Source organism: Arachis hypogaea, chromosome 17 (genome assembly GCF_003086295.3).
Source record: "Arachis hypogaea cultivar Tifrunner chromosome 17, arahy.Tifrunner.gnm2.J5K5, whole genome shotgun sequence".
In the NCBI taxonomy this organism is placed as follows: Eukaryota; Viridiplantae; Streptophyta; class Magnoliopsida; order Fabales; family Fabaceae; genus Arachis; species Arachis hypogaea.
Window position 1 is genome coordinate 125,646,270 of NC_092052.1, and position 23,686 is coordinate 125,669,955.

Consider the following 23,686-nt stretch of genomic DNA (forward strand, 5'->3'; position numbering starts at 1 on the left):
GAGCAACCGCACCACCTAGTCCATTTTTTTTCAAGCAAACAAGTATCCTTCACAACCTTGGTTAAATATTGCCTAAAGTCCTCCTCCCTAATACATGCAACTTTTGCTAACCGCTTACAGTGCTGTAGGAATGCACCCACTCTACTCCGATACAAAACACCTGCATCACCATATTGGCTACTTAACCATTCATAACAAAGATCCTCCTTCGCCGCTTTGGACCACTGCGGCAACACCAGACTCTTAGGAAGGGAATCAAAATCTAACCTAACAAAAATTGCTAGTATGTGAACACATGTCAAACCGAATGACTCCATCCTTAGGCAACTGCAAAGAAACTCCTCTTTCCTTTTCATATGTACCACATTCCACTATGAATAAGGTCTTCTATACTTTTGTGTCACATACACACACCTATCTTCAGCTTCAATGCACTCCAATATAGTGACCCAAACACACCTTTTAAGCGACTCATGATATCTTGAGAAAATTTCTTGTGTGAAGTTTATTGCCCCTGACTTTTCTAACTCCGAAAACTAGGTTTGAAGGACCGGCGCCCCGTACGATGATCGAAAATCAAGTTCCTCTTCATTGTCCCTCAGGAAGTCCATACATCATTGAACATTTGTTACAAACTCAAGTATGTCGTATCGCCTTTCCACAAATCTCCCTAACTTTGCATGCAACGACTCACACCGAGATGTTGTGCGGAGCCCAGCATAAAACCGGCCCCGTATATAAGCAGTTGCCCATGAAGACTTCTTCTCGTATATGTCCTTAACCCACTCTAACCCCCCTAACCCCACACTCCTCCAGCATGGCATCCCAAAGCATTTCAAACTCCTCAACCTCAATATTGGCAAGCATTCAATGTCTAAATAATGATGTGAACCGGGGTTTACACACATTAACCATCGCATTCTTCAGAAGGTGCCAAGCGCATAAGCGGTGGTGAACATTGGGAAATACTTCCTGAATAGCTACGCGCATTGATCGATCGCCATTAGTTATCACTGCTGTTGGTGCTTTATCCCCCATGCATTCCAGTAACTTTCTTAAAACCCATACATAGGCTGCTATCGATTTGCATGATACCATCGCAGTTGCAAACACACAGGTCTGGTTGTGATGATTAACCCCAGAAAAAACTCTAACTGGCAGATTGTACTTGTTCTGCCCATAAGTTGCATCGAATGGTAGTACATCTCCAATTACCTTATAATCATACTGGCTTCGCCTATCACTCCAACATAGATCGCACATATGCTGCCCCTCACCAACCTCGTACCTCCAATATAATTTCTCGTCCGTCCGGGCTGCACCCTCCAAAACCCTCAACGCAGCATTCACGTCACCATTTTGCATCGCCATTTGCCGCCTAACTTCGTTGTACATATCTCGCTTAGTAAATGGAACAAAATTAAAACCACCCGCCGGTGCATCAATAGACTCATAGATCTTTGGAATTGATATCCCGACTTGCCTCATGCTCTCCATGTGTGCAATATCAACATTAGAGATCTTACAATGAGCGGGTAGATAGTCTACATACTTCATAGGCAAGAGTTCATGGTTATGTTCCTCCACAAAATGAGACACAAACCATCTCCTACTGTCCCCTTTAGGCTTAATACGCATCTCTACAGGACATCCACAATGAGTCACCACCTTGTGCTCCCTCTTCCGATCCACCTTCTCTAGCCACTTCTTGTCTCTGAACCTTTGTCTATTACATAGATATGTGTAACGAACAAAATCACCATTCTTATTTTTCAACTTCTTCCCGTGTCGCATCACAAAACCCTTCGCCCTACTATACTCTTCATAGAAAATAGTAGCTTCTGTTGGACTATCGCAATGCCTTCACTCTGATTATACCCAAAACACCTCAAACTCATCCTCCTCCATTCCTATGTCAAGCATTTTTTCCTGCATGAATTCACAAGCTGACATGTTAAATACCTTTCACATAAACTCATAAATGCTCACTAACTCAAAAGAAATCCTTAAAAAATCTCCCCTCCCCCACATTCATACCCAATATCGTGCTCTTCAATTCAACATAATTCATACCTCGTCGTCGCCTGCCATTGTGGGCATTTCACCAGCCGAATCCGGATCATCACCACTCCCGCATCCCATTTCATTAACCACTCTGCTACATGACGCCATCTCCCAAACGCTCCTTCTTCCCTCTCTTCGGATCCGCACCTGTTCTGTTGTCAACTCTAACTGACCAGGAACATAACCAATCAAATTTTCCATCAACAAGCAAATACATACACACACTCACAGGCCCAGAAACTTTCAATAATAGTAGCAAAATTAATACCAGATAATATAAAAATTAACATTAATATATTTAGATTTCTAAAATTCAAAGCATACTAGACAAGCTTCTTCTCATTTTAATTAACACGTAAAAGTATGTTCATTTAAACTATGTTATTTTAAAGTTGTTCTCTTCCCATTTTATATTTTGGTCATGTTGCTTACTAAGCTTATTACTAATACAAGATACAATATAATACAAAAAAAATAATTATTACTCACTAATTGAATAATCTATGAGGAGTATAACTTAAACTGAACAAATTCGATTCTTTTTTATAATTGGGTAGGAGAGACAAAAAATAAGTGGCACAATGACAAATATTCAAATCAAATAATTACATCTCTCTTCATACATGTAGGTTAAAATATATTATTCTACTAAACAATTATTCAACAATTTTATTTCCATTTAGCTCAAGAGTTTATAATATTTACGGTAAAAATCTTTTCCACAAAAAAAAAGGGAACTCAAAAAAGAGGTGGGAAAGCTAGCTGGCCACTAATGGGTACTGCCATACAGATACATAACACATAAATGCAGGACCAAGTAAAATAAATAAAGGAATATCAATATATCAAAGGAATAAGTAAAGGTTGCAACCACACCTGCTTAATATCCCTTAATGCAAACAGTCCAATACATATTTCTCCATTCACCGTCCCCTTTTCAGAAAAGCGATCACACATGGCCAGTCAACAAATAATGTAAAACAACAAAATAATTATATATTTCCTGCCCTAAACACTAATATACAAAAAATGCCATTTCAGGCTACCATATTGAAAACCATACATCAAGATTCAATCTTAAAAGATAAGTTCACTAATTAACATACATCTATATACTCATATGCATGCAACATTCATATTTCCAGCAAATATATATGCTAACATATATAAATTAGCTCCAAGTAAATACCACCAATAAAAGAAGCAGTTCAAATATGCAGCAATATTTAAAATAATAAAATAAAGCAGCGACAACAAAAAAGCATGTATATTCTCCTTTTCTATTCGACAATTAAGATCAATGATAAATGAAATGGCCCAAATTTCCTTTTGCAACTGCATCTATCACCTAACAAACTAATCATGAGTGATTAATAAAGTAGAACAACTACTATCATAAAAACTACAATAGAATAGTAATAAGCAAATATAGGTGTGATTCATACCTCACTTCCATTCAAGGTCATGAAATAGAAATCTCTATGACCCTTTAAAGCATACTCTCTTTGTCGTGCCTCATAAGCATGAGTATTAAGCACTTATATGAACCATAAATTAGATATGACGTACATAGAGGTAAGCTATGTGCATAATTTGTGCAAAACCAATTGATAAAGAATTACGCAGTACACACTACACAATGCATCAATGCACGAAAGATAAAACACAATTCAATGAATCCGGAATCCAATCTTCTCAAAATAATCCCTTGTCTTTAAAAAGCAAGTCAATTGCTAGACATTAGCTATCCTTTACTCGTTGGTTACAAGTGTATGACATCAGGTTCAACACTTTAACTGAATCAAATGCACACCCTATCAACCTTCATTATTACTATATGTCAAAGCTCAATACAGAGAAACAAAGACTGTAGTGCTCACAATTCAAGCCTCAAATTATTTCAATTGTTAATACTCAAACTTAACTCACTTCACCATTAGCATTCACAATGATCAGGCTATCAATACTTAAATTTCCTAATTCACTAAAATATTGCCTAACACCCTGGTTTTTGCTCTTCTTAACAAGTACCTTGCACTTCACTAACTTTACAACGCCTGCTAACATTAACGACACCAGCATTCATCCTAGACCTTCTTCAGTAGCTTCATTCCTACAACTAAATACAAGGATCCTACTTTTCTAAATACTTCACCAACGATTACACGAAGCTGAACAACCTTAAATCTGTACCTACATTGAATGCACGCACTGCACCCACAGCGAATGCATACCCATAAAGTAACAACTACAAAATCCACAACAGGCATTCCACAATCTTTCATTCTACCAGCATCAAATGAAAGCCCCAACCTATTCTGCATAACGAAAACAACAAAACTTACCAAAATGAACGGGACGGACTTATGTAAGACCTAGAACTTTTCAAAAGTTATTACGAACTAATTTCAAATTATATATTTATTTACAGCTTTAATTTCATAAATTATTTTATTTTATTGAAGATAATTAAAGTTAGTTTTGATTAATTGGATTTGAAATAAATTAAGGTTTTTATCCAAACTCTATAATTTTGGATTATTTTCCTATTTACTATTTAAAGTCTTAGAAAATTAAAAATAATGATGTTTGGATATTTAAATTAGAATTTTATCTAATTTTCTAATTATTGAATCAATTCCTATATTTAAATTATAAAATTAGTAGTTGTAAAATAATCAGATTTTTATATAATAATATTTTTGTAATTAAATACTTTAGGTTTTGTTAATAAAAAAAATTAATTATATTGTATTATATTTTCAATTAGAGTATTTGAGTGAGAACCAAATAGTATTTTGATACAACAAATAATATTTTAGAATAATTTTAAGGATTCAATTAGTTTCAAATTAAACCTCAAAAACCCCAATTTTATACACAAACCCTAATTTTATTAACACATACATTTCTCCCTTTTCCTAAGTGAAACCCTAGCTGTAACAGCCCAAACCACTTGCTAGCACGATATTGTCCGCTTTGGCATACAAGGCCTCAGGGTTTTGCCTTTGACGATAAGGATGATAGTTGAAGCCCCCACACTCACTCGTCAAAACGCGTCATGCTAGGGAGAGGTATCCACACCCTTATAAGGCATGCTTCGTTCTCTTCCCCAACCGATGTGGGACCTTACAATCCACCCCCTAAGAGAGCCCAGCGCCCTTGCTGGCACATCGATCCGGGCTCCGGCTCTGATACCATCTGTAACAGCCCAGACCACCTGCTAGCACGATATTGTCCGCTTTGGCACACAAGACCTCATGGTTTTGCCTTTGACGATAGGGATGATAGCCGAAACCCCTCACACTCACTCGTCAAAACGCGTCATGTTAGGAAAAGGTATCCACACCCTTATAAAGCATGCTTCGTTCTCCTCCCCAACCGATGTGGGACCTTACAATTGATGTAAGATCCCAGATTTTTAAAAATTAAATAATTAATTATTTATGAGTCATTATATTTGTTAAAATTTTGTTTTTAAGAAAATTATTTTACCAATATAAATAAATAGAATTTTGTGATTATTAAAGTTTAATTTAATTATAACTTATTCTATTAGTTTAAAGTATTTATTAAAAATTATTTTAATAGACAAAAAATTAAAATTTATTATTATTATTATTATTATTATTATTATTATTATTATTATTATTATTATTATTATTATTATTATTAAAGTTTAAAAAAATTAAAGAGAAAGAAAGAAAGAATTGGCCGAAGCCATTTGGAAGCAAAAGAAAAGAAATAAGGCACGAGACATTAAGAGAATAAAGGGAAGGAAATTTGAAACATGGGCTCCATGCATATATATATATATATATATATATATATATATAAGGCACGAGACATTAAGAGAATAAAGGGAAGGAAATTTGAAACATGGGCTCCATGCATGTATATATATATATATATATATATATATATATAACTTGACACCTAATGCCTTTAATATCATAAACCTCCATCCATCACCTTTATTTATTTTTATTTCCACCGAATGGAAATTTGAGAAAGAAATAGAGAAACCGAGTGAAGGAGAGACCGTGGGTGAGGGAGGAAATCGTAAAAACTTTTAAGCTTCTGGTTCTAATTTCTTCAGATCCGTAACTTCAATAAAAAATTTAATCCGGTAAAAGTGTTCGTATCCTCCTCCTCTACGTATTGTCATCACTTTTAATCGGTAGAAGTCGACGGTGACGTAGCTCTCCTACCCCTTGAGTTCGGCCAACTATAGTTCTAGGAGGCATAGATAATTTCTGACGCTTTCCTCTTCAGCAGCTCGGTCAGAAAGTTTTTTTGGAACTTTCGTTGATTTTGATTTCATACGGATGTAGGGAGTTTGTTTTTAAAGTTAAATGTTTTAATTTCAGAATGCCTAAAAGGCTTATTGAATAATTGCAAATAATTTATGAGAGTCTAGTATTACTAATTGATGTGAATTTGTTGAATTGTGGTTGTGAATGGTGTTTAATTGGTGTTGTTTGTTAAACTGAGATATGAATTGAGTTTGGATTGAGGCTGTAAATGTTGCTGGAATTTCTAGTCATGTAAATTTCTTAGTTTGATTGATGATTTGAGATTTGTTTGATAATAGTAAGTACTATTACAATGATTTAGAAATTGTTGAGAGAATGAAGGAGCCTGTAAGGGTGGTAAATTCGAATGTTAAGGGAGGTCCTGTCCAAGTTTTTATAAAGATATATAAAAAGGTGATTTTGATTTGAAAATCTGACTTATAAGCTTATTTTGAGAAATGTTTCTATGTTGAGAAAAGAATAGGTTTATATATTTACACATATCGAGAAAACGGTTTTATATTGAAAGGTTTGATTTATATTTCTAAAGTAAGGAATGACTTGGATTTAAAACTGTTGGAAAGAGTTTCAGAAAGCATTGGTTGATTTATTGGTAACAAATGGAGAGTTGAAAATAATTTGATATTGAAACGCGATATCGACGTAAAGGCTCAATAGTAAATTTATAATAAAGGAAATCAGGTCCGTAACGCCTTACTTTTGGTACGATCATGATGTGCTAAAAGTTAGGGTGTTACACTAGCTACCCAACCCCCACACAACTCAGCACAACACCCTCACTCACACTTCCTAATCCTAGCCACCCCATAACCCACGGTCAGGAAAAGAAAGAAGAAAAGAAAGAAAGGGAAGAAAGGGGAGGGAGCCGCGGGAAAGGGAGAAGGGGGAAGAGAGGGAGACGGCACCGGTGGGCATCACTGCCACCGTCGCCACTGCTGCGCCGCCAAGAGGGAGATTCGAGAGAGAGAGCGCGCGGATTTGAGGGAGCAGAGAAGCCGCGCCTCCGCTGCACCACGCCTCGTCACTATCGCCACGCCGCGCTCCACGCCGTCGCCGCAACTGTTCCGTCACGAAAGAAGGACGCGCGAGGGAGGAAGCAGAACCCCGAGCGAGCTCAGCCACGCGGGGAAGAGAGACGCGCGAAGGAGAAAGAGAGGGATCCGAGGCTGAGCTCAGGTCCAACCACCGCGCCCAGTCGCTATTCGCGTCGCCGGCGTCGCCTTCATCGGAACCGCCGCCGTCGCTGCCAGCTTCCATCTCCGTCGAGGCTGGTTATGGATGAGAGGGGACGAAGCTGCCTCTGCCGCCGGAGAACGCTCTGCCGGTAAGGGTTTCGAGTTTGGCTTTCGTTTTTTTTTTTTTGAGATTTCGGAAGCTTTATTGTCGCTGCATGTTGGTTTCAGTCACCGTCGCTGGAGTCGGGTCGCCGCTGCCGCTTGATGTGGCTGTCGGAGTTGCCACTAAATTGGTTCAGAGGCCGCCGCTGCTTTGCTTTCGTATTTCAGTAAGTATTTTACGTTTCGAAAATGCCCCGCATTAGGGTTCTGTTCCGTGTATTAAAGTATTTGCGATGTTAATGGTCTTAGGAATTAGAAACTGAGTTTGCATGTGACGTTTGAGGTTGTTTCTACTATTAAGAAAGCAAGCGGAGCTGAGGTTTTGGTTGTCGTTGAGTTCGGGTCCAGACGAAAGGAATTTTGTGAGGCGCTTGTGTTGTGGTTCCAACGTGTCGAGGTAGGGGACTTTTCAGAAAACTATATCTTATCAATTGGAATTATTATATATGGGTATTTATGTAAGAAATGTATTTTAGTGATTGTATAAGTCTTATGTGTTGTTTAGTTGTCTTGGATGAATATGAATGCTTGTTTGACTGGGTTACTGTTTGGTTTTGTGAGACGGACTGTTCTTGGAGTGTTTCTTTAAAGCTGTTTCTTAAAAGTTTTGAAATCAAGTTTAATCTGTTGGAAATTTATTTGAGTTTGAATTGGTGTTCTTGAAATCTAAAAATGATGTACTTTTGGAACTAACTTGATTTTGAACTGGTTTGGTTTTGAACCCATTAAAGAGGGTTGCGGAATGGTGTAGTTGGAACCCGGAAAGGGTGGCAAGGTTCAAGTTTTAGGGGAGGTACTGCCGAAATTCCTATAAAATCCGAGACTTTATTGAAATGTTATTAGGAAAATTGTGAGTTAAAGACTTCTACTATTTTACTTGGATTATTTAAGAAAGGGATGACTTATGCTTTTGAAATGAATTATTAAAAAGAAAATTATGATTTAGTCTTGTTTCTTAAGAAAAGTATTATATCTCTTTTGGGAGCAAGTCATTTAGAAGAAACTTATGTTTTAAGGCTGTTTTAAATGCGAAAAGGGTTTATGTCTTTGAATTTGACTTGAGGGTTTCAATTGGAGGAGTTTTAGTGACTTTGAAAGAACTTGAATGTTCATTGACAAGTCTCATTTTACAATGTTTTAGGAAAAGTTTTAAGCATTCCTTGAATTCTGAATTTTTGCAAAACAAACAATTTTTGAGCAGTTTGAAACGCTTTAGATTTAATTATAGAATTGAAGTTGGTTTTGTCTAAGTAAAAGAAATGGTCTTGAAAATGTGTTTGGAATAATTGATTACATGACTCGGTTTGGCTTGGATTCTATTTTTTTTATTACTCAAATCAGGAAGCTAAGGTTTTAAAGATTTTAAACGAATTTGAGGAAATGAGTTATGTTATTCTCCCCTAAAGACTTGAGACTTTGCCGAGGAACTTTTGTTATCAAATCCTGTTTTAGGATGAATGACTTTGAATCTCTCAGAAAAAACTTTTGATTTGGTGTGATTTTTTAAAATGTTGTGGAAAGATGTTGAGGAAGATGACTTTGTTTTAAAAAGAGGAATTTACGTTTGAGGAAAAGTGGCTTATGAGCCTGAAATGATTTGAGAAATGGGAAGTTTAAAGTTAAGGCTGGAAGGAATTGATTTTTGATTTCAAAGTAAGATGATTTGAGAAAAAGTGATGATTACATGAGTTTGATGATGTTGGATGGTGGAAGTGCTGTTATGTTATGCGCCGGATGGCTGTATATGATAATGAATTATGGCTGGTTGTAGATCATGTTATGAGCCGGATGGTTGTATTGGTATTAAATTATGGTTGAGTATGAATATGGATGACTAGAGATTTGATAATGTGATTGTTTTACTTCCAATTATCTGAGATACGAGTTTCTCTGGGTAAAAGCAGTGGCTGGCCACCACGTACTCCAGGTTGAGACTCGATACTCTGCTGACCCTATGTCGTAAGTGTGGCTGGACACTGTGAAAGTTCCGAATGAGCTCGCCCCCGTGGATAAACACCAGCGTGGGTGTTGTGTGATTATGATTATGATTGTGAATAACTCGAGTTGGGGATGCACGACAGAGGGACCGTCCAATGGTTAGCTACCACGACTTGTCAGGTTGGCTTTTTAACCGACAGATGAGACTCATTAGTCACTAGGACAGGCATTCATCATATGCATCTATGTGACATTGTTTGGGTGTGCATATTGTACTTGGTTTGCCTTTGTGATTAATTGAGTTTAACTACTAATTGTGCTACTTGAAGTAACTGCTTTTTTGTGTTTGACCTTTCCTACTTATGTTTGCGACTGAAACTCTGTTGGATTGTGGTGGATTGACTGTTGTTTGGATTATTTGGGCCTAGGGCTGTGGTTGATTATGAGATGGGCCGAAGGCCGTGTTTAGTTTGTGCTTTTGGTTTAGAAAAGTATGAAAAACTAAACTGGTTCAGCATAGACTTAATGAACCTATGCTTGGAACAATTTGGTCATTCATATTGTCTAGGAAAAACTTTTAAAAAGGCTTATGGATGAGAGACTGGTTATGGATGAGAGGGGACGAAGCTGCCTCTGCCGCCGGAGAACGCTCTGCTGGTAAGGGTTTCGAGTTTGGTTTTCGTTTCTTTTGAGATTTCAGAAGCTTTATTGTCGCTGCATGTTGGTTTCAGTCACCGTCGCTGGAGTCGGGTCGCTGCTGCCGCTTGAGGTGGATATCGGAGCTGTCGCCAAACCGATTCAGAGGCCGCCGCTGCTTTGTTTTTGTATTTCAGTAAGTATTTTACGTTTCGAAAACCCCTGCATTAGTGTTCTGTTCCGTGTATTAAAGTATTTGCGATGTTAATGGTCTTAGGAATTAGAAACTGAGTTTGCATGTGGCGTTTGAGGTTGTTTCTACTATTAAGAAAGCAAGCGGAGCTGAGGTTTTGGTTGCCGTTGAGTTCGGGTCGAGACGAAAGGAATTTTGTGAGGTGCTTGTGTTGTGGTTTCAACATGTCGAGGTAGGGGACCTTTCAGAAAACTATATCTTATCAATTGGAATTATTATATATGGATATTTATGTGAGAAATGTATTTTAGTGATTGTATAAGTCTTATATGTTGTTTGGTTGTCTTGGATGAATACGAATGCTTGTTTGACTGGGTTACTGTTCGGTTTTGTGAGACGGACTGTTCTTGGAGTGTTTCTTTAAAGTTGTTTCTTAAAAGTTTTGAAATCAAGTTTAATCTGTTGGAAATTTATTTGAGTTTGAATTGGTGTTCTTAAAATCTGAAAATGATGTACTTTTGGAACTAACTTGATTTTGAACTGATTTGGTTTTGAACCCATTAAAGAGGGTTGCGGAATGGTGTAGTTGGAACCTGGAAAGGGTGGCAAGGTCCAAGTTTTAGGGGAGGTACTACCGAAATTCCTTTAAAATCCGAGACTTTATTGAAGTGTTATTAGGAAAATTGTGAGTTAAAGACTTCTACTATTTTACTTGGATTATTTAAGAAAGGGATGACTTATGCTTTTGAAATGAATTATTAAAAAGAAAATTATGATTTAGTCTTGTTTCTTAAGAAAAGTATTATATCTCTTTTGGGAGCAAGTCATTTAGAAGAAACTTATGTTTTAAGGCTATTTTAAATGCGAAAAGGGTTTATGTCTTTGAATTTGACTTGAGGGTTTCAATTGGAGGAGTTTTAGTGACTTTGAAAGAACTTGAATGTTCATTGACAAGTCTCATTTTACAATGTTTTAGGAAAAGTTTTAAGCATTCCTTGAATTCTGAATTTTTGCAAGACAAACAATTTTTGAGCAGTTTGAAACGCTTTAGATTTAATTATGGAATTGAAGTTGGTTTTGTCTAAGTAAAAGAAATGGTTTTGAAAATGTGTTTGGAATAATTGATTACATGACTCGGTTTGGCTTGGATTCTATTTTTTTATTACTCAAATCAGGAAGCCAAGGTTTTAAAGATTTTAAACGAATTTGAGGAAATGAGTTATGTTATTCTCCCCTAAAGACTTGAGACTTTGCTGATGAACTTTTGTTATCAAATCCTGTTTTAGGATGAATAACTTTGAATCTCTCAGAAAAAACTTTTGATTTGGTGTGGTTTTTAAAATGTTATGGAAAGATATTGAGGAAGGTGACTTTGTTTTAAAAAGAGGAATTTACGTTTGAGGAAAAGTGGCTTATGAGTCTGAAATGATTTGAGAAATGGGGAGTTTAAAGTTAAGGCTGGAAGGAATTGATTTTTGATTTCAAAGTAAGATGATTTGAGAAAAAGTGATGATTACATGAGTTTGATGATGTTGGATGGTGGAAGTGCTGTTATGTTATGCGCCGGATGGCTGTATATGATAATGAATTATGGCTGGTTGTAGATCATGTTATGAGCCGGGTGGTTGTATTGGTATTAAATTATGGCTGAGTACGAATATGGATGATTAGAGATTTGATAATGTGATTGTTGCACTTCCAATTATCTGAGATACGAGTTTCTCTGGGTAAAAGCAGTGGCTAGCCACCACGTACTCCAGGTTGAGACTCGATACTCTGCTGACCCTATGTCCTAAGTATGGCCGGACACTGTGAAAGTTCCGGATGAGCTCACCCCCGTGGATAAACACCAGCGTGGGTGTTGTGTGATTATGATTATGATTGTGAATAACTCGAGTTGGGGATGTACGACAGAGGGATAGTCCAATACCACGACATGTCAGGTTGGCTTTTTAACCGACAGATGAGACTCATCAGCCACTAGGACAGGCATTCATCATATGCATCTATATGACATTGTTTGGGTGTGCATATTGTACTTGGTTTGCCTTTGTGATTAATTGTGTTTAACTGCTAATTGTGCTACTTGAAATAACTGCTTGTTTGTGTTTGAGCTTTCCTACTTATGTTTGCGACTGAAACTCTGTTGGATTGTGGTGGATTGGCTGTTGTTTGGATTGTTTGGGCCTAGGGCCGTGGTTGATTATGAGATGGGCCGAAGGCCGTGTTTAGTTTGTGCTTTTGGTTTAGAAAAGTATGAAAAACTAAACTGGTTCAGCATAGACTTAATGAACCTATGCTTGGAACAGTTTGGTCATTCATATTGTCTAGGAAAAACTTTTAAAAAGGCTTTTAGATTTTTGAAGAGTTAACAGTTCCCTCTTTTAGAAAGGATTTTGGATTTTTGATATCAAGTATTTGGTTTTGAGACGATGCATAAGGTGGTTATTAATCACTGTGACGGTTTTATTTTCACGTATCCTATTATTGTAATTCTCTAACCCCCATAGTGAGAACTAGCGAGGACGATATTCTCACTCCCCTACAGGTCTTTCTTTTTCAAGTTATGGACAACGAAGTTCGGAAGAGCTTATTGTATTTCTTTTCTGTTTAAGCGATGTTTTATGTTGTATTAGTTACTTTTCCCCCTCGCCTTTATTCTTTACAAGTCTTTATAAGAGGGATAGGATTCTGATTATGCAATGCTTGTAAAATTTATTAAGATGTGTATATATATATATATATAGAGTTTTGTATGGATGTATGTTATCTATTTAAAAAGTCTTTTAAGCGGTAATACGATGAAAGTTTTAAACAGGCTCATATTTTAGTATTAAATATTATAATAGTCGTCGTAATACCCGAGTTATCAGAGTAGCGCAGCCGGAAGCGTAACATTTTGATAGTTAGGGTGTTACAATTTAGATCCTGGAAAGCTTTCCTCACCGGCATCAATCCCACAAAGAATATCACATCCCACATCTACAGAAGGTGTCTCGTTAACTATGATTTGCTTCGATTTATTTGTTACCACCACTGATCCACACAACCGCGATCTTCACACACGCCATTGTTAGTCCCAATGACCCACAATCACACAACGCTTCTTCACTTTCTCCGACACCACCCAAACAACAACACTCCTCTGCGTGACTTCTTTCACTACTATTCCGATTTAAAATACTGCCAGCCGATGTCGAAGTCGACAGACTTCAAGCATGAATCTCATGGCAAGTTTCATACACTACCTATCTAAGTTGGTCATTTTCGACAAAGACATTTCTAATCTGGGGTCATTCCTAATCTGGGGTCATTCTTGTCTATTCCGACCTTGGAAAACAACAAACCATAATTGGAAACTTGTTCGTACATAGAACATTAGAGTTCCAAATCTGTACGCGAGAACACCAGATAATTTTCCTGTCCTTTTTAATGATGAGTTTTTTTTTTTTTTTTGAAAAAAAAATCCATTCCAACCCCAATTATTGGCAAAATGTAAAGAAATTAAGTAATAAGTAAATAATTTCATTGTGTTTTTAAAAATGGAATAGGACACAGATCGTGAGACCAAATTATTGCACAAGGAGACGCCAAAAAAAAACAGTTATTGCCCAAAGGCACATTTCCTCCATTCATCGACAATGAAAGGGCCGAGAGACTAAATAATGGTCATACTTTGGGCTATTTATTTTTTTACTTTTAACGTTTTTTGTTTTAAAAATTTTGGAGAAAAAAAAATAATAGATAGAAATAAAAAACAAATTTTATTATTTTTATTATTTTTCTTTTAAAAAATCCTAAAGATAAGAGTTATTAAAAATAACAAATAAAACCATAAACCAAATATACAAGACACACTATTAATATAAAAAAAAAAGATAAAGTATTATTTTGGTCCCCAATATTTTGTATAAATTTTAATTTAGTCTCTAATATTTCAAACGGTCTATTTCTATCTCAAAAAATTTCAATTAGGTTTAACGTGGTCCTAATGTTAAATTTAACACAAACCATTAACCAAATAACTGGCGTGGACATTAATACCGTTACTAATTAAGTCATATCTTCTTTCATGTGTTAGAAGAACATAACCAAAACGGGTGATACTTCTTTTTTTCAATTTTTTTTGTACAAAACTCAAAATCTTAACAATCAATCATCAACGCTTCAAAATCAAAGGAAAAAACTTTATATTAGTGACTGTTGGTAGATCGATATTACTTACATACTGAAATTGAATGTTCTTTGCTCTTCAATATGCAAATTATTTGAGACAAATTTAACGGTGGAACAACATTAAACATGCTTAAAATATTTTTGAGATTGAAATAGAATGTTTGAAAGTTTTTGGAATTGAAATAAGATGTTTAAAACGTTAGAGATCAACTTAAAATTCTATCCAAACTTTAGAGACTAAAATAATACTTTATTCTAAGAAAACACACATAAAGATACACACTTTTTTTTTTTTATTGTATTTGGTGACTATGCACAAAATACACTACTATAAATCAAATGTCAATTTTCTCTAGACACATTCACTATTGTTTCACTACCACGGCTGTTATCATTGTTTCACCATCAACATCAACCAAAATTATTATCAACAAAAACTCTATTTCAATAATCAATTCAACAAATTAAAAAAAATGATATATATATATATATATATAAAATGCGATGCGACGAGGAAGAAATTGAGAGAGGTGGCAGTGGGCATCAAAAGAGGAAGAGAGAGACAATGAAGGGGAGGCGGCGCATAAATGAAAAATATGGTGATAGTGGGCGACACGAAGAGAAAGAGAGGCAAACATAAAGGAGAAAGCAAAAAATGTAGCGGATCTGGATGGAAAAGTAGGAGGCGTGACAAATCTAGATGAAGGTAGAGCAAAGGTGGTGGTGAAGGCAGAGGAAACAGTAATGGAGGGAGAAGATACTGGCAGAGAAAAGATGATGAAGAAGGAAGGAAGACGGTGAGCCATTAAGCAAATAATTGGTATTTTAAAAATTAATAAGAAATAAAGAGTAAAAATTTGTATCTAATTGCCAGTATTTTTGTGTCTCAATATTTTAAAAAATACAATATATATATATATATATATATATTGTGTATATTAGTGTGCTATCTTATATATAAAAAAATTGTGTTTGATTTTGAGAATATCATAAGATAAAATATGAAAAAGATGACACAAATAACAGAAATATAAAAATTAGTGTTTTATATTTTATTTAGTAATAAATTGAATACAAAAAAGAATAAATAATAAAAATTATACTTTATTTTTATGTTGTCCTTCACAAAAACATATAATTGTAAAAAATTATAGTGGCTAAAAAAAAAAATTATGTCTCCACCTAATATTTTTATATTATTTCTACCATAAACATAACAAAAGAATGAAGTTGCAAAAGAGATGATCCAGAGAAGAAAAACCCTTAGCCTGAAAATGGGTTTAGAATCTCATTACTTCTCAAAATTAGAAACATATTGCATGTATTAGCTTAACTTATTCTTATCTCTAAGTTTGATCCTCTTTCGTTGATAATAATACTAGTTTCCCCTTGTTAGAACATATATAATTTCCATTCTTACTTTAATTTTCGTTATGTTGTATTTTATCTAAAAGACAAAATTTAAATATAGAAATAGAAAATACAAAAGTATATCTAAAATTGGAAATAGAGAATAAAATGCTGAATCTCATGATACAAAATTTTTTTTCTATATTTTCGCTATTTTTGCTATTTTCCTTATCTTTGTATTTGTCCTGTCCAACCATATCACCAAAACCACCTTTGTGGTCAACAAGTCACACGTGACCAATGTAGGACTACCGTTTTGGAAGCTCAGTTGGAAGTTGGAACTGAATCTCGCAAAGTGCAGACACTTCATCGTTCTGTGGACCCACGACCCGACCGGCCCATCACCAAACCCGACCCACTTTCCCCTTTTGCTCGCAAGAACAACCAAGATTTTACGAGCAAACTCCCAAACTCGAATTGCAGTTACACACACACACTACCATTTTTTCATTTATCTCAAATTCCATTTAATTTATCCTTCTATTCTATTTTAATTTTTGTTAATTTTCGTTAATTAATAATAATTTCGGAATCCCGCGCAATCCCTCTCCTTCAACCCGAAAATCCCCTCTTTGTTCTTCCGCTCCCTTAGGGCTTTTACTCAGTATCTCCTCCGAAAATACTCGAATCTTCGCCTGCGACGGTGACCGATTGATTTTGCTCCCGCCGCCTACGGCCATGGCGGAGGAGAAGAGGCCGTCGTCGTCGTTCGTCAAGAAGAGCGACCGTATGATTTTCACGGTGGACCTTCGCCCGGGAGAGACTACAATCGTGTCGTGGAAGAAGCTTCTCAAAGATGCTAACAGAACCAATGGATCGTCCTCCTCCGAAAAACCCAAGCTCGATGACGTAATTGCTCCGGTTAGTCTTAATCTTTCTTTGCCTCAATCTTCGTTGTAATTTTTGTACATTGTTGAATTCACATACTAGATAGTGCCATAGGTGAAACTTTTCTCGGTTTTGAACTTTTTATTCTGTTTTATTTTGATTTCCTTTTGATTTGGACTGTGATGCTTAGCATTCTGTTTTCTGTGATTTTTGGAATTGCGGATTGTATTGTGAAATCGAATTTTGTTAGTACGTTGAAGTTATTGTTTTTTGTTTTTGCAATGGTGATGTGCTTCACAGTTATGCTAGCTTTGACTATAATCTTTTGTCTTTTTTAGGAACAAGCTTCTGATATTGACGGAAAAGATGCTAATCAGCCGAACCGTTTCAGTGCTGTAATAGAGAAGATTGAGCGCCTTTACATGGTATGTTTATGTTGCTTGCTGGGATTTTTATGCTGTTTTCCTTGTTGTTATTAATTATTCGTTTAAGCCATTGATTCGTGTTTATATGCGTGCTTTGGTGTTGATATGTAGGTTTTTTATTTGTTAATATATGGAATGCGGAATTAATTTTCAGGGTAAGGATAGTAGTGACGACGAGGATATGCTTGATGCTCCTGATGATGATCAGTATGATACAGAAGACTCCTTCATTGATGATGCTGAGCTGGTTGGTATCTCTGTATAGTGTTTCGGCTTTTTCTGGCTCTTGTGATCATTGATTGCTGACAGGAATATTATTCCACTGTTGGACTTTTTCTACTTCTATATTATGTTTTCAAACTGTTTGCCATGCAGGATGAATACTTTGAGGTTGATAATTCTGCAATCAAACATGACGGGTTCTTTGTAAATAGGGGGAAATTGGAACGCATGTAAGTTTCTGTTTTGACATGTTTTTCTTTAAATGATTGATGATTGATATTTTAAGAATACCACTTAGCTTAGAGTAAGCAAATCATAGATAAGGTTTCCTTACAAATTACTGAACTATTGATCTTGTTTCACTGCTGAGGTGGTCTGTTGTCATCATTTTATTTTACTTGCTGTCAAATAAGTGCTAGTTTCTCAAGTCACCGTTTTCATCAGTTACAACTCCTTTCTTTCTCTTTTAAATCTTTCTTTGTTTATTCCAATGACAATCTGGTATTGATAGTATTTACATCAAGTTTCTGGCAACATTTATAACATTGACTTGTTATAACTTATTAATATATTCTCCAGTATTGGAGTATTGAACTTGGTCGAACACATCACCAGTCATTCTTACTGATTTTCCATTTTTTTTAACTCTATTACCAGAGCTGAAGCTCCGGCATTACCTAACCAGCAACCTAAAAAAAGGCGCAGAAAGGAGACACTGAAGAATCCTAGTGAAAAAGATAATGATCGTGTTTCAAATAAACAAGCTAAACTGAGTAAGCCAGCGTTGGAAAAGAAAGCTTCAGTACAGGCAAAGAGTACACTTAATTCCTCACAGAATTTAGTTGCACCTGGTGAATCTCATGAAGGGTTGAAATTTCAGAATCAATCTGATGTCACTGGAATTAATTCTAAAAAGAAAAGTGCTGATACTAAACCTGTAATGGACTCTTCTGTCTCTTTGAAAGCATCAAATGATGATGTTCATGCTTCTGTGGCAGAAGCAAAAGATGCTGATAAGCAGAAGAAAGGAGTTTCTCAATCAAAGAACATAAGTGATAAATATAAAGATGCTGGTGGCTTGCTTGATCCATCTCATCAGAAGTCCCATGAGAAAGGTGCACATGTACATTCTAAAGCCCAACCTGGAAGACCATCAAGTACTATTGGTGATTTGGAGAATACAACTCGGCCGAAAGAAAGAAATGGCATGCGTGAATTGCCGGATCTTAACTTGTCTATAGGAAAGTCTGCTATGCAAGCAACAGTGAGTTCTCAGATCTTTTATGCGTTTTCCCGTTCCATTCCTATTTGAATTTTGACTTGATAAAAAAGTTTTAAGAAGATACTAAAAATAGGGGTCCTCTGCACTAGAGTGCTTCATCAATTACTCCTTAGTGTTTGCTATAAAACAAATGGGTTCTCACACTTAAAATCTTGGGCTGTGTTTTATTGTCGGTAAGTAATGGAATGGAATAGATTGGAATATGATGGAGAGTAAAAGGAAAGAGTGGAGTGGCATAATTGTTCTACTCCATTGTTTGAATATTTTAGTAACCGAATGGAATGTAATAAATTTTCGAAGGAAAGTAAGTTAGCAATTGACATTCTTTCCATTTCCTTTTGCAAATCCTTGGGGAAGAGACGATAAGGTGGTATTGGATGGAATGTGCTCCTTCATTCTCTGTTCATCTCCATTAACTTTTATTGCATCCAAATAAAGGAATTAATTAAGGGCTTGTTTGGATTGATTGTAAGTTTTAAGTAGTAGAGTTGAAAAGAATATATGCATGAAACTGCATTTATTGCATTACTTCTTATCTTTGTCATGAGTTTGCTTGATTCTTATACAGAAATCTGAACACATGGTCAAGAAAGATGGTTCTAGTGTTAGGCCAAAAATTTCAGTGCTGGAAAAGGCTATTCGTGAATTAGAGAAAATGGTTGCCGAGTGTAAGTTTTTGAATTGTTATGAATTTCATGTTACTGGATAGAAAACTGGGAAACTTGTTCCTAATACCAAGGTCCCCCCCCCCCCCCCCCTTTTTTTTTGTTTCCTTTCATGCTTTTTTGATATGACAGCAAGGCCACCTGCAGTGGAAAACCAGGAGGCTGATGCTACATCCCAGGCAGTCAAAAGGAGGTTGCCTAGAGAAATAAAGCTCAAGCTTGCTAAAGTTGCTAGACTAGCGGTACTAGAATATTGTCTTTCTTAAATTTATGCTTACAGATATACAAACAGTTTTATTCTTTTCATTCAAGGACTTGAAATATTAAATGTATGTCTTTGTTGCAGCAGTCAAACCAAGGAAAAGTATCAAAGGAGTTAATTAACCGTCTTAATGGTATTCTTGGGCACTTGATTCAGCTTAGAACATTAAAGGTATTGCTGCTGCTGAAAATAAACAGATAATATTTTTGTGTTGGTTATTTACCACCCACCTCCCCCCAATAAAAAGTTTGTGTTGGGACTTTAGTGTTTGTTTCAATGAGGATAGAAAATGAAGAGAAGAGAAAACAAATGGAAAAAAAAAAAAATGAAAGTTTTAAAAAGTAAATGATTTTCCCCATTTCTGTTCGACTTTTGTATTTCCAAAAATATCGCTTTTTAAACATTCCATAATATTTACACTTACAAATCTACCCCAACTTCTCTTTCTTTCTTCTTTTAATTTTTTTTATTTTTACAATTTTCAATTCTTTGTACCCATATACAATTTCTTTTTTTAGACATTTAAAGTATACGTGTGCCTCTCAATTTGCTAATTTGTGTCTATAAATAATAGATTTACATCTTTACAGTAGTTATATTGTTATAATATAGATAAATAGATACATTTTATAATAAGTTACTCTAGATTATATAATAAGTCTAAATTCTCACGCATATGTTTTCTCCTTTTCACTGTGATGCACACATTTAGACTATTTACCTTCTCCTACAATGTTTCCTATTGCAGAGAAACTTAAAAATAATGATCAATACGGGTCTGTCAGCAAAGCAGGAGAAAGATGATAGGTTTCAACAGATAAAGAAGGAAGTTGTTGATATGATTAAGACGCTGGCCCCAACTTTGGAATCCAAGGTTTATTTTTGTTTCCGCCACTTATCAAATATTGATAAAATGGATAACATGTGTTTCATCTTTATTCATTTCTGAGCTTCATACCATGGTATGCATTTTGTATAATTTTTATTGGGTGCTTCTCTTAATGGAAAGCTTACTGTTGGATCATTTTCCTTGAAGGGATTTGATTGCTTTTCTTAACTATAGTTTTGTTTATTTAAATTGGGATGTTTCTTTTTATCCTTTTATTTATCTAGTTTATTTCTTTCATGACGTATGAGAACAGCTAAGAGCTGGAGGTGATACTCAAGAATTTGGTTCTGATGGGAAAATGATAACAAAAATGAAGTTTAGTATGGACACTGCATTGGAGGACAAGATCTGTGATCTCTATGACCTTTATGTTGAAGTACGAATTTCAGCTATCAATTCCTTGAAATTCTGTTTGTTGATAAAAATATCTCTAATTGATCTTTCTTGGCAATTGCTCTAGGGTTTGGATGAAAATGCAGGTCCACAAATCAGAAAGCTGTATGCCGAGGTGATTTTCATCCTTTCAAGAATCTATATGTAGGGTTCATTACAGTGTCTTTAACCTTCTGGTTGTCTTCAGCTTGCGGAATTATGGCCAAGTGGCTGCATGGACAACCATGGGATCAAACGTGGAATTTGCAGGGCCAAAGAGAGGCGCAGAGCACTGCACAACAGACATAAGGTATCCTTTAGCAGTGAATAATTTAAAAAAAAAGGAGGATGATTTGATTCTCACACTTAGTGTTTAGACTGCCAATACCTATATATGTATCACTGTAGCATTGGAAATTAGTAAATTACACATGTTTGGGGTGGCAGACAAGATTGTCAATATAGATTTTACGTTAAGCTATGTGGGTCTAACTTGTATATGAGACCCGTACCTAAATGAGTGGAGAAAATGGAAGGCAAAGGGAAGAGCTCGACAATGTAATAGAAAATGTCTCGTGTTGTTTATTTTTGTTGGGTTGGTTTTATTTTATTTTTATTTTTTTGGGGAGGGGGGTTGATGGTGGTGGTTGGGGTGACATGTAATAGAACTCAATGCTGTTACGATATAACAGAAGGTTTTTGTGAACCTAAAAGAGGTGTTCTGCAAGAGGAAAGAAATGCTTGTGCCAAACCAAAACAGAGCAGTTGAACCCTATTCAGACCCCAAACCTAAGCCTTATCTGGAACCTAACATGCGATGGTAAGTTTAAGCACTGGGTTCTAACAGGAATATGAATCTGGAGCTTCCAGTGTCATTTTATTCTATTTCTTCCCTACGTTGGTAATGAGTGTGATTCTTCTTTAGCAGGACGTGTTTATTAACACTTATTTTGGTTATCATACAATTGTCTATTGAGTGGACCATATTGTCATGACTGTTATAAATTCTATCTGCAGTGTTAGAAATCGTGAAATACCCAAATAATGTAATGATGCAGATAACAGAAACTTCTTTGATGTTTTATTTCTGCAAATCTTGGCGTTGGTATTATTACAAGAGTGGAGGACCTTGTTTTTTCCTCATTTTCTGCACAGATGACAAGCAGGAACTTGTTTTAGACCGAACAATTTGGTCATTTTAAGTTGATTATCTCATTGTGAATTATTAGGATCCGGAAAAGATTAAGAGGAAAAAGTTGAAGCCAGAGGAAAACATTCGGCTTGAAACCAGTCATGCACAGCAGAACTTGCGGGAGAAATCAGCTACAGAATCTAGCAGTCATGCATTTCCTTCCCTGAATAAGCCAGTTTCCAATACAAGCACAAGTGGCCACGTCCCCAGTCCTTCATTGAACGGCTTAAAACAAGAAAAAGCCAAGGCAAGTTCTACCAGTTCCCTAGATGATGTGAGGGTTGCAGATGGCGCATTGAAAAAGAAGAAAATAAAGAAAAGGCCAGAAATTGATTTGGAAGGAGCACATTTTGGTACCGAGAAGCTAGGCTCAGGCTCTTCGCTGGTTGAAGACCGACCAAAGTCCCAGAGGCAGTCTTCTGGAGGTGTTCCCTCCAAATCAAATCCTCAGCCAACATGTATCCCTGGTCTTGAACAGTCAAGCTAACGTGATATCTCAGCTTAGGCCCTTTACGTAGCAGAATGCCTCACAGTTTTATTCCCTTTTTTTCTTTTGTTTTTTCCATCTAATATTTGAATAAATAGTTTTTCCGCAGTCTTCCTGTCATCAAATGGTTTTTACTGATTGCTGCCATTTTTGTAATTATATGTCTCTCATTAGTTTTGTTGAGAAATATAGATAGATTTGATAATTGTAATTTCTATTAGTGGTGACAAACATTAATTTGTTCTGGCGTTTATGCTTGGTCCCGGTTGTAGTTTTGTTCATATGCTCTGAGTTGAGGTCTTGAGGGGGTATACTACGGGAGTGACTAATGTCTGATTTAGTTGCACCAATAAGTAGCAATAGCAGTTAATTTATTGGCAAGCTTGTAATAATTGTAAGAAACATTGTTGGGTCATAAACAAGAATTAGATCCACATAATGCTGTGATAACTTAACAGGATAGGAAGAAGTGATTTCTGAAGAAAGTCTCTTAATTGAGTGTCATAGTAAAAATATGGGTTTTGTATAATATTTCTAACAAAATAGATAAACTTTTGGTAATTTTCAATAATATTCAATGTATAAATATTTATTTCTTTTAATAAAATATTTTGTATTTTTATTCTATCTTAATTAATATTATTAAAACTGTAAAAGTATTTACTTACCAAAAAAAAAAAAAAAACTGTAAAAGTATTTAGGGTTGGCTGAGAACAAATTAGTTGCAGTTCTAAAAAAGTAATGTTTTTGTCTTGTTGAAGTTGTTGAGAAACAAGTCAAATATTTATCCTTTTTAAGACCTATTTTAATTCATAGAGAATTTAATTTTTTATGATATAATAATACATTATTTATACAAAACTATTTTCTAAATCAGTTACACCCAGAATGTAACAAGTTAGTACCGTCTTCAAGAAAATAAAATTTAGAGAAAAAGACAAATTAATCCTAACTTTTTTATTAAATTTTTTAGAATTTAAAAATATATTTAA

General features: G+C 35.5%; 2 protein-coding genes across 5 annotated transcripts; one reads left to right on the top strand and one right to left on the bottom strand.

Moving 5' to 3' along the window:
* Positions 1-867: 867 nt before the first annotated feature.
* On the bottom strand, positions 868-1,794 carry LOC112763889 (protein FAR1-RELATED SEQUENCE 5-like). Its single transcript, XM_025809436.1, has one exon. The coding sequence runs from the start codon at positions 1,792-1,794 to the stop codon at positions 868-870; it is 927 nt and encodes a 308-aa protein (XP_025665221.1).
* A 14,446-nt stretch (positions 1,795-16,240) lies between these two features.
* On the top strand, positions 16,241-22,945 carry LOC112762593 (ubinuclein-1). 4 transcript variants are annotated; one of them, XM_025808470.3, is made up of 14 exons: positions 16,306-16,931; positions 17,237-17,323; positions 17,478-17,570; positions 17,699-17,775; positions 18,203-18,465; positions 18,544-18,809; positions 19,396-19,495; positions 19,625-19,734; positions 19,839-19,925; positions 20,503-20,628; positions 20,897-21,019; positions 21,104-21,151; positions 21,224-21,325; positions 22,245-22,945. In XM_025808470.3, the coding sequence occupies exons 1-14, from the start codon at positions 16,749-16,751 to the stop codon at positions 22,692-22,694; spliced, it is 2,115 nt and encodes a 704-aa protein (XP_025664255.1). In that variant the 5' UTR covers positions 16,306-16,748; the 3' UTR covers positions 22,695-22,945. The 4 variants fall into 4 exon arrangements, with proteins under 4 accessions (XP_025664251.1, XP_025664252.1, XP_025664255.1 ...); XM_072223555.1 differs by having other exon boundaries at positions 19,842-19,925; XM_025808466.3 differs by having other exon boundaries at positions 16,241-16,931; positions 18,203-18,809.
* The last annotated feature ends 741 nt before the right edge of the window (positions 22,946-23,686 follow it).

Bases quoted from the DNA above. Each gene is read 5' to 3' on its own strand.
- LOC112763889 (XM_025809436.1), bottom strand. From the start codon at position 1,794: ATGCGACACGGGAAGAAGTTGAAAAATAAGAATGGTGATTTTGTTCGT.
- LOC112762593 (XM_025808466.3), top strand. From the start codon at position 16,749: ATGGCGGAGGAGAAGAGGCCGTCGTCGTCGTTCGTCAAGAAGAGCGAC. The intron at 17,571-17,698 runs GTTGGTATCTCT...TTTGCCATGCAG, and splicing joins TCATTGATGATGCTGAGCTG to GATGAATACTTTGAGGTTGA. The intron at 21,020-21,103 runs GTACGAATTTCA...CAATTGCTCTAG, and splicing joins TCTATGACCTTTATGTTGAA to GGTTTGGATGAAAATGCAGG.